The following is an 11221-nucleotide window of genomic DNA, read 5'->3' on the forward strand; positions in this document are numbered from 1 at the left end:
GTAATAATATTCGCGGGATCCGCGTCGGCACCACATGAATGTTCAGAAACACACAAACTAGCCTTCGCATCCGCAGGCCACCATCTTAGTGGCGAATGCAGACTAACAGTCGCCTATTCAAATACATGTACACTAACAAGTTCTACAAGTAACTGTCACATGCTCAGCAGCACCAAGACCAAGTTGTGTATTCTCCATGTTACTCGCATTTGGAGAGAACAGAAACAACCGTCTACAAGTTATAAGCGTCAGCTTGGCTACGCGGACATAAAGTTCACTGCACAGGCTGCGTACCGGGTACAGCCTGGTCCCAGAATGCCCAGATATGAGGCGCTCGAATGTAAAGGAGACCGGCACAGTGCAGCCGTGAGTCATCGGGGCCTATGAAGTATGAACGGCTTCAAGTCACAGAACCACCAAGCTGCTCCGCACAAGAGAAGGTAAGAGAGGAGGGATTTGTCATTACATCCAGGTGACATCCAATCGGAAACCTCCGATCAAGCAATATACAAGGTCATCAACAGAGTGAGGGGAATAAAAAAGGTAAAAAAATTAACATGTAGAATGTAGAGGTCTTCACTAAAAGTTCAGGCAACAACGAGCCTGAACAACGACAACATGACAATCGTAGGCCAGCCTAAGACATGATCAGGGAAACGACGCTGCACTCACAAAAGAAAAAAAAACGTGCAGTTGTTCGAGGTGACGACAGGCCACGGGCCAGACAACAACATCCAGTCCAACACTCAACAGGGAAGGAGAAGTCACAGCGCAGCAACATGCTGACCTGCAGTCCAATCCCAACCCAAGCAACACAGGGCATCGGAGAGCAGCAGTGTACAAAGCGGAGCAGGCATCGACGGTGGCGGAAAGTCACCAGCAACACAGCCGCCATAGCCTACTAAATCCTAAGCAGTAGAGTGTCAACACGCAGCTCCAGAGTGATCATCTTTGACATCACACAGATTAGCAGTAGCGTGTGTATAGGCACTGGACATTTTTGTGCCGTACGCCCTCGGGAGTGAACTGCGATGCATACGCAGACACCCGCACGTATCGACTGACACTCGGCTACTCACAGACCGGAGTGCTTCGTAGCGCGTGGCCAACGGGCCAGAGTACAGTTTCACAGGGGGACATCTCATGATTCACCGGCCGCGGTATCAGAACATATCGTGCATCCCCTCTTCCAGGAAGCGCTTGTAGATCTTCATGAAGTTGGCGATGAACGCCTCGATGTGATAGATGGTCTTGCTGCCTAGCTGAAGGCGATGCTCATACCGAGCAGCAAGTGCAGTCACCTCGGTCTTCAGAGATCCGTCACAATTCGCTGCAAGGTGATCCAGCAGACCCTGCAAGCATGCACACAACACAGACAGGTGTTCGAAACAATGTTCTCCAACATAGGCAGGTGTTCGAAACAATGTTCTCCAACATAGACAGGTGTTCGAAACAATGTTCTCCAACATAGGCAGGTGTTCGAAACAATGTTCTCCAACATAGGCAGGTGTTCGAAACAATGTTCTCCACATGCAACGATTGCCCATTCAACAACCTCAGACCCCTGATTGTTTCACGCACGGTTGACTTGATTCTGCCGACGTACCAAACTAACGATGGTCAAATACAAGAAGTGCACCAGCGCACCCATACACTAGTACACAGAAAAACCTGTCCCAGCGGACCACCTGTCCCAGAGGACCACCTGTCCCAGCGGACCACCATAACTTTGACCAAGGGATATAGTCTTCAGTGAAATGACCCTGGATAAGGAGGCCACATTGTAAGGTCCCTTGCCCTTGAGCAGTCGGTTTAGACAGGTTTCAATCTCTTCAGCCCCAAACCATGGACGACGGGAAATAGAAATGCACAAGAGTAAACGGCCTCAACATCAATACACACACACATACACACATACATACACATAGCAGGGTTCTAGCCAGGTCAAAATTGTAGGGGGGGGGGGGGGGGCAGGGAAAACAGTTACCCCATAACCCATTTTTCCATTTTCGAAATAACTGTCTTGCAATGCGAAATGCAACGTACGGGGCGAACACCTGACTTCGCCCCAGACAAAATTTTAATATGCCTTTATGCACCCGCTAGAACTGACTATCGACTGCATTTTCGTTGAATGGCATGAAAAAACACAAAAATCGGAAAATGAGTAGGGGGCGCGCAAACAGACCCCCCCCCCCCCCCCCCCCGGGACAAGCAAAGTGCACACTGTACCTTCATAATGATGTCAGCCGGGATGCAGCGTGTCAGCAACTCATACAGCCGGGTACGTACTTCCATGAGCCTGAAAACAATTATGCACACAGATAAGCAGACAGGTAGACACACACACACACATGCACACACACACACACCGTTCATAAGGTCGCATAGCTTGATTTAGGATGTAGGCCTGTTGAGGATCCATAAGTACAAAATACAAATAGACCAGGACCTGCCCACCCTAATGATGGCTGTAGACAGTTGAATCTTTTGATGTCTGTTCTCCACCTTGTCGGATAGCATTTTATATATTTTTACAAATAAACTGTAGTTAATTATTTGTAAACTAATGATCATGTGACTTATCAGAAGAGCGAGAAATAAGTTGAAATACCCTGGAGAGAGAGTAAGGTATCAATGTACACTATGACTCAAGGTGGAGCAAACCTCTGCTGCTCTGGAATAAGAGCAGCACCATTACGAATCAGCCCATATTACTCAGTGACAGCGGCTGACCTTGCTGGACTTTGCTGCTCAATGATGAGGCTAGCTGTCTGCTTCAAGTAGATCTCCCAGTCATTCTCAGTGATGGTCTGGTCTGCAGAGAAGGGTTGCCTGCGGAGTAAAGGAACGGAGCACACAGACACACACACAAACACTGTGCCCAGGTAACACTGCCATCCCACACACACTATTCTTTCAAAGAATCAGAGCATTTCAGAAGAACAACAATAACACCACCAACAACAGTGACAATAGCCCAGTTCACTCACTGCTGTACGTAGCACGCTTCACAGGTTAGCAGCGCTCGCCGGAGATTACGGCCACTGTACTCCGCAATGCGTTCTGCTAGCTCAACTGGCAGCTGGACCCTCTCCACGCGACATGTGTTTGACAGAATACCAGATATCTGAACGCACAGGAAATGAAATATCGATCAGTTAGAGATCAATTGGGGAGAACATGTGTTTGCGCCACAATAGCAGATGGGCACGCAGCAAATACACAGACTACTTGTGATCATGTGTACAGAGAGCGTGCGGCCAGGGTTGCTTCAGCACTTGCTAGAAAGTACATCAACGGTACTACGCATGGGTGTATGGTTTTACACCACACACTACACATACATATACACTGGTTCACTCACTACCACCCGGTGATAGTCTACAGTCTATCCAGGAAAAATAGTCCTGCCGGGTTTAAAAAGCCTGATTTAGCCCGAATTAAGCCTCAAAACCCCACAATAAAGTTGAAATTTTGAGTTTTGTACCTGCTTCTCCATACTTTCTGCCCTGGTACACCTGTCCTGTATTTGTAAAGCCTGACCGAATTTCTAACTCCACATCCTTTGACTTTTTCACCCTCAAATGTGGCAAGGAAAACTGGCATGGGCAACCAAAAGTCATGCAGGGTGCCAACTTTGGATGACAGAACCATAGACGGCAGATATGGCAGCTAAGCGGCGGGGGTGAGAGGACAGCAGATTGCTGTAGCACGCGCACACACACACCAAGAACTACACGGCTATGCAACTGCGTGTACAGGAAAACCTGTCATGGCGACCACTCTGATAGAGGGGCCACATGCTCAACAGGACCATTACAACCAGGACCAAGGGTTGTCATTTCCAGTCAAATGACCCTGGATAAGGAGATCACCTGCACACGGGACCACTTTTGTAAGGTCTCCTAGAGCGGTCGCCTTAGACAGGTTTCACTGCCCAGTGACTGACCTCCTCCAAGGTTGGCGCGGGCACACGCACGCTCAGACACCGGCTGCGCACGGCCGGTATCACCTTGCTGGGCGAGTTGCAGCAGAGGATCAGACGACACGACGCCACATACTTCTCCATGGTACGACGCAGCGCGTGCTGGGCATCCTTGGTCAGACGATCCACCTCGGAGAGAATGATGACTGAGGGAGAAAAACAGTGCACATAAGGACAATGTGCACGTTGGCACGGGATGCAATTCCAAGTCATAATCTTCACAGAGTCTTCACACACGCATGTACATAGCACACACGATTGTCAGAGAAGCCACCATTGTATAATACGTTGCTCCAAGAGTGACTGGATTGCTCACAATAGTGCACTTGTGAAGAAATCCGTTCACACAACAATTCGCCCCACCCATCAAGCACAATCCCAGAGCAGCAACGCATACCTTTGAAGTTTCTCTGGCTAGCGGCATCCAGTTGCTGTGTCTGTGCTGCACCCTTGATGATGTCCTGTATGATCACACGGTCGTGAAGGCCAGCGTCGCTGCAACATACCACCGCACAATACAGTCACAGAAGACGGTACATTGCAGCAGATAGCAGAGGATGGACAGATCGGCTTTAGTAGCATGCTACATCTAATAACAGTCTGCATCTTGTTGCGGGTTGGCAATTGACTTTTTTAATAATGGCTGATTGGCATTGTACAATTTTTATCGGTTCTTATACTGGATTTTGGTAATTGTTTTATTCCGCTTGGCTTTGACATTCTGTATCACAATTTGTGATTTCCCAAATAAAACTTTGAGCACTAGAGGATATAGGTAGCAAGTCTAAGTGACAGTACGACTAACTCAGCAGAACCCAAAGCGGAGGCCATCTTGAACTACACGTGAACTCTTGAGTGCATGAATGCAGCCGTGCTAGATCCACTGCGCACCTCGGCGTCCGCAGTGCTATAGGGCCGCACGGATCGGGACTTGTTATGCACACAGGGCTGGATTTCACCCGCCATAACTGTAAGGCACGGGCCAATGAAATCTGATCTGCCGGCACAGCATGCCAGCCCAAGACCTAGTACAGTTGTGCTCGGTGAAATCTGACCCAGAGTACTACACATTCGGCGCCCTCAACTTGCACGGCCCTTGACGCCCCGGAAGTGGCACGAATGCAGCTGGACGTGCACATGTACAAAATACAACGACGTAATCTGAACTGGTCCAGGGCGCCAGCTTTGCATTTGGGTTGGATTTCGGTGAGCGCAACTGTACACGACCATCAACTGCACAGGTTTGTAGCGTATTCGGCTTCGTGGACATGTAGAACTGGGTGTCATCCCCTAGGTCGGGGGCTGTATGTCACAGGCCCAAAGAGAGGACATATACAACACGCACACACATTTTCCTGTAACAACTTTCAGAAGACTGGCTCCTACCATATACATGATATCGATCAGTGTCCATTGTTTCATGCCTGTGCGAGTGACCAAAAACCACTGGAAATTACAAACACATCCCCTGAACTCCCATGGAACGTTTTGCCCGCCCCATAAAGCTGACATGGCCGTTAGCTCACCTTGGGTTGACCTCGATATGATAATTGCTTGCTATTGTCGTCACCTCAAGCTTCTTATTTGATGGCGTCTGAAATGAATACATAGCATACACATCAACTACAACATGTAAGTGCACAGTTGGCAGAGTAGAGGCTACACAGCCATACCATCTGCGAATTCCTACTGGACTGCAAAATAGGGATTCCCTGGGAAGTATAGGAAAATATGCACCATGCAGCAGCAGAACACACACCACACACACACACCCACACACACACATCATGTACCACACATACCATGTACCACACACACACACACGGAGCATGCATGAACGACGACGTACGGTAAACTCCTGATGTTCCACACGCAGCTTCTCCACCCCAGCCCCATAGACCTCACGCAGTAGGCACATGATGCGCGTCTTCTTTCCGGCGCCGGACGGCCCAAACACAAGAAGGTGAGGGAAATCCCCGCTTTTCACCTGCAGCAGACACACAATTAGAGTTACATCACAACGCTGGTACCCTTCAGGCAATAGCCACCCCCCCCCCCCCCCCCCACACACACACACACATACATTCTTGAAATATTGGGTCAGACTGACAGTCCCAGGGTGGTGCATGTAACTCCAAAGTTCACACATGCAATAGTGCGGGACAGTCGGGTTCACATCAGCCAAAACAGCATACAGTAATACAGTAAAACCTGTGCTTGCCGGACCCTGTACCAAGTGGAATCCTGTATTGACCGGACACATTTGTCATGCAGCAAAGCGCTGTGGATCGAACGTGCATCCCTACATCAAGCGAGATCCTGTTATATCAGGAGAGTTCTGCTGCAACAAGGGTGTCCTCCTGTTATATCAGGAGAGTTCTGCTGCACCAAGGGTGTCCTCCTGTTATATCAGGAGAGTTCTGCTGCACCAAGGGTGTCCGGATAGGGCTGGCTTTACTGTACCAGTAAGCGGCAGTCACGTAAAGCATCCGAGAAGGGCATGTTGGTACGCAGCCCAAAGCCCGGTCATTAGAGAGGTTGTGCACAACGAAAATCCGTAAGATTAGGCCGTAATGAACTGGCCTGACGAGGCACAGTAGCAGTTTTCGCGGTTGCTTCTTACGTCGAACACTACGAAACTTCGCTATGCGATTATTGGACAAGCAGCACGTCATCCCTACGCTGCGTGTGTGCGTGCGCGTGCGCGCGAGCGTGTGTGTGTCGTGTTTATAGATCTAAAGAAGGCCCACGACTCCATTCCCAGACAAGCCCTGTGGTCAACACTGCAGCGTATCGGCGTTCCTCCCTGCATGCGGAGCGTGATCCGTACACTACACGATAGGACGATGGTGGAGGTCCGGGGTGAGGGTGGTTGAAGCGAGGCATTCCCCGCGACTAATGGTCTGGTTGAAGTGAAGCATTCCCTATGGTCTACGGCGCGGCAGTGCAGTGCACTAGCACCAGTCCTCTTTAACATCTACTTCTCGACGGCGGGTACACACTGGCACTCGGAATGCCCGGATGCTGGCGCTATCGTCAAGCACAAACCTGGACGTAAAAACGTTGGCGATCGCACTACAAAATCGCGGCTGCTTTCAACCTGTGTCACTGAGACACTTTTTAGCTGAGGTTGCTGCAGTCTTTTCCGCCACTCAGCAAGACTTCGAGTCGTCCACGACCAGCCTATCCAATGTGCTTCTCAATGGGGTTTGACTGTCAGTGTGGCTTAAACCAAATGCATGGTGGCGAACACTCCCGCGAATGCGCCAAATGTACTGGACAGTGTTGAAGCCATAGATTCTGTGGAATCGTGTACGTACCTGGGCAGTGCCATACATCGCTATGGTTTATCTGCCCGTGACGTACAGGCCCGTATCGGCAAAGCATCCAAAGCCTTTTGGTAATTTGAAGCAAGCTGGATTCGAGAACCGGCCATTGAGTCTGCAGTGTCGTCGCCGCTTGTATGTTGCCGTGGTGCTCTCTACCCTCTTGTACGGCGCGAAGACCTGGACAACGAAGGCTCCGGACCTACGCATCTCAACCTCTTCCACCATCAATGTATCAGAACTATCGTCGGAGTGTTGCGACAGCAGCAATGGGAGACACACGTAACGTCCTCAGCCCTTGCAAAGACCCTAGGAGTGCCTGAGGGCATTGGTCTCACCATACGGGAGCGACGGTTGCGCTGGCTTGGACACATGGCACGGACGGAGGACCATCAGTTGCCGAAGTGCGTTCCCTTTGGTGAACTGCCTGCCCCGTGCCCAGCGCAGGGTCCATGCAAGAGGTTGAGGGACATTGTTGTGGATGACTTTGCGTCAGTTGAGACATCGGTACCAGCATGTGGATGATACGATGGGGCCCAGAATCGCCCGGAGTGGCGTGCCATTGCCCGTCGGCCACCTAAAGCACCCTCTGCTGCCAGCCACCGTTGCACCTGCGGCCGTGTGTTCCATCAAAGCAGCGACCTGAAAGGCAATCAGTCTTTCTGTCATGGACTGGAGTAATGACAGTGCGCTATCATTGCTACGCAATGGGCAGTGGGCAAAGTCAAGACCAAAGTGTGTGTGTGTGTGTGTGTGTGTGTGTGTGTGTGTGTGTGTGTGTGTGTGTGTGTGTGTGTGTGTGTGTGTGTGTGTGTGTGCATGGTGTGTGTTTGTGTGTGCGCGCGCGCGCGCGCGTACGTGTATGTGGTGTGTGTGTGTGTGTGTGTGTGTGTGTGTGTGTGTGTGTGTGTGTGTGTGTGTGTGTGTGTGTGTGTGTGTGCACATATGTGTGTTTCAGAACCATAGCTGTTCGGTGGGCACCCCAGTGAAGGTAAGACAACATCATGGGACCAGGCGGGTCTTACCATGCGTCTCAGCTGATCAGCCTGGTCTCTGTGGTAGTCCAATTTATCCAGAGACGTCGGACGATACTTGTCCACCCACAAACTCATGACGACGGGCACACGTGTCAAGAAAGAAGAGCACGGTTTTCAGAAGGCGGGATTGAACAACCCCACCTAAATTCCTTCTGGGAAAGTGCCAGTGATGGGCAAAAAATACTGCTACTAGTGTCGATGGTATCGGACTGTAGAAATCAGATAGGCAGATCCAAGGGTGAAGGCCAAAACACAAAACTCGAACTGAGTGAGCCTATCCTGAAGACTTCCTTCAAAAAAATACTTCGAGCATGAGATCGATTCAGCCTTTTCATGGTTTCCCGCGTTTCGTCGGGAAATATTATTATTATCACATGTAATTATATTTTATGACGTCACATTCCCCCTTTTCATTAAATTTTTGACTGATTTTTTAGCACAGTTTCAAAGTCTACCGGTACCTCGTACCGTACAAATAAAAGGCTACGAAGCAGGGAGTAGTAAAATAATATTAATAGCGAGGTTTTGCATTCCGAAATTCGGCAAAAAGATTCGGCACGCGGGAGCGAGGTCGAAAATGCACGCGAAGATTCGGCATGTTTGTTCGGAAAAAGCTCACTTTGCCGAAAATATTTTTCGGATGAATTTTCTGTAGAAGAGCGCTAGCGCGTGATTTATTCAAAGAGGTTTCTTATCTCGGCATCGCTTCCCGGCGTCTTTGGCGACATCAGCGTCGTCAGCTACATTGTACCTCTGATTGCTCCTCAACTGCTTGTCTACTCTCTTTCGCCTGTAGTGTCCTCACCTTCATCTGTGTGGCTGAAAAGACTATGGCGATACTCATAAAATTTGACTTGGCCATGGAGTTGGCTTTTCTGAGGCGACTGAGGAGACAGGTTTGGCCCTCGGCTCTTAGGGCGATCAAAGTTCGTTGGAATCAGCAAGAATAGGAGCACGGGAGAGGACGTTGCTGATGCTAGGGCTCACGAAATGAAAACACATCATTTTCGACTTGCAAAACAAACGTTGGTACGAAAATTCGACATTTTGATGTTCGACAAATGACCGAAAAGCGCCGAACCGAAATTCGGAATGCAAAACCTCACTATTATTATGTATTTTACTACTCCCTGCTACGAAGTCGTGATCAAACAAATAAAAAATTGCAGAGCTAGAACAGTACTCAGTACTACAAAAGGGAGGCGAGTCGTAACCAATTATGTCACAGTTTACAACAACTATCCCTACCTCAAGCAAAGTCAAACTACAGTACAACAGCTGTGTACTATGAAACCAACGTCGTTGTTGACCTGTTTGAAGTAAGTGTACTGCTGCCATCGTAGGTGTTCGTCCCACTTTATTTGTCTGGCCCTTGGTACATGGTCCGACTCATTCCTGGGCTGATCTACTGGCTTAGAAATTGGCAAGGTGCTGCAGAATGTTTCCATTGGCTTCATCTGCCAGTGTGTGTCTCTCAAAGTTCCTGCCATCGGCGAAGAGGCTGGCTGACCCTATCGCCAGCATTCCTCATTCCCACACGACGCTGAGATTTTTTTCGCCTAATGTTGCGTCGAACAGCAAGGGGTCTCCGACGGGGACGAATGCCGGTGCTGATTGCTCTAGCACATCAGAGCCAACCTCTAATATAGCAGTATCAGCGTCAGGCGCAACCACCACACGACGCTTGCCCAAGTGCCTGACGGTAATTGTGAACAGGGAATTCGATGGCCTCCATAGTGAATTGGAGTATGTGCGCCTGAACCGGCAGTGCCGTTATGCACGCGAGGCGTCCGCTAAATTTATGGGTCGCGGACTTCCCGTACGTTTGCAGTTGGCCAATATGTCGGAGGCGGCATTGAAAGAAATGCAGAACGGGTTTGTGAAGACTGCTTTCAGCCACGCTGCAATCGCGTCAATGCATACCGCAGCTCCTTGGGAGATGTACCCCCGCGATAAGCTAGTTATGCTGACGCCGGACTCGGACAATTATCTGCAGCATGTCGATCTTGACCGTGTGTACGTGCTGGGAGGCATTGTGGATTTGCAGTTGAAGGTAAACATCACGTTGAAGCAGGCCAAGGAGCAAGGCATTGCACACGCGCGATTGCCCATCCAGGAGTACCACACACCGACCGCTCACCTAGCCCTGCCGCTGAACCATGTCGTGGATATCCTAGGCAGGCACGCGCTGGGTGCTGACTGGAAGACCACGATCAGCGACATTGTGGCCAACACGAAAGTGAAGTAGGCGTGAGGCGATATAGCAGAAACACTTGCTGTGTCGGCGCAATGAAAGTTTATAGAAGCTCTTGGTACGAATTGACAGGGCGGCTGGGTACCTGCTACCAGTTGCTTTCTACTCAAAGTGGCCAAACTGCCAGTTTGCTGTGCCTGCTAATGTCTCGACAGTCTATATCAGTGGGGACGCAACACCGAGCGCATGGATGCAGCGGTGAACCTTGCGCCGCCTGACATCCGACCAGTGGCTGTCAGGCAGCGGGGACCGCACACCACACCGCCGCTATGGTCAGTCGTGCGGAGTGACGTGACGTGATGTTGACGTGAACCGTCAGTTCAGGGCGCTGCTCACAATGCCACCGTGCTGCACAGGCTGCCTAACAGTTAGCAACAACAGCAGCAGCACCTGGCTGCCATGCAGCTTCGACAGAGTGTGTTGGGTTAAGACATGTGTGTTCGTGTGTGTGTGTGTGCGTGTGTGCGCACCGGTATGCGTACAATGATGTGAGATACACACACACACGCACACACACACACACACACACACACACACACACACACACACACACACACACACACACACACACATGCGCACACATCTCACTCAGAGGCTCAGTAGTACTCAAGTAGCA

At 50.2% G+C, this 11221-nt stretch overlaps 2 protein-coding genes across 2 annotated transcripts; one reads left to right on the plus strand and one right to left on the minus strand.

The window, feature by feature from the left end:
• Nucleotides 1-441: 441 nt before the first annotated feature.
• Nucleotides 442-8656, minus strand: LOC135817873 (replication factor C subunit 3-like). Its single transcript, XM_065331156.1, has 9 exons — nucleotides 8340-8656; nucleotides 5838-5975; nucleotides 5515-5582; nucleotides 4386-4483; nucleotides 3953-4134; nucleotides 2994-3130; nucleotides 2737-2835; nucleotides 2233-2302; nucleotides 442-1352 (listed from the first exon to the last, which is right to left on the minus strand). Exons 1-9 carry the CDS (start codon nucleotides 8424-8426, stop codon nucleotides 1164-1166), a joined length of 1068 nt encoding a protein of 355 aa, XP_065187228.1. The 5' UTR covers nucleotides 8427-8656; the 3' UTR covers nucleotides 442-1163.
• Nucleotides 8657-9789: 1133 nt separating this feature from the next.
• LOC135816851 (uncharacterized) lies at nucleotides 9790-10599 on the plus strand. The gene has a single exon (XM_065329952.1). It carries the CDS (start codon nucleotides 9790-9792, stop codon nucleotides 10597-10599), a length of 810 nt encoding a protein of 269 aa, XP_065186024.1.
• The last annotated feature ends 622 nt before the right edge of the window (nucleotides 10600-11221 follow it).

This window comes from Sycon ciliatum, chromosome 5, assembly GCF_964019385.1.
Source record: "Sycon ciliatum chromosome 5, ocSycCili1.1, whole genome shotgun sequence".
In the NCBI taxonomy this organism is placed as follows: Eukaryota; Metazoa; Porifera; class Calcarea; order Leucosolenida; family Sycettidae; genus Sycon; species Sycon ciliatum.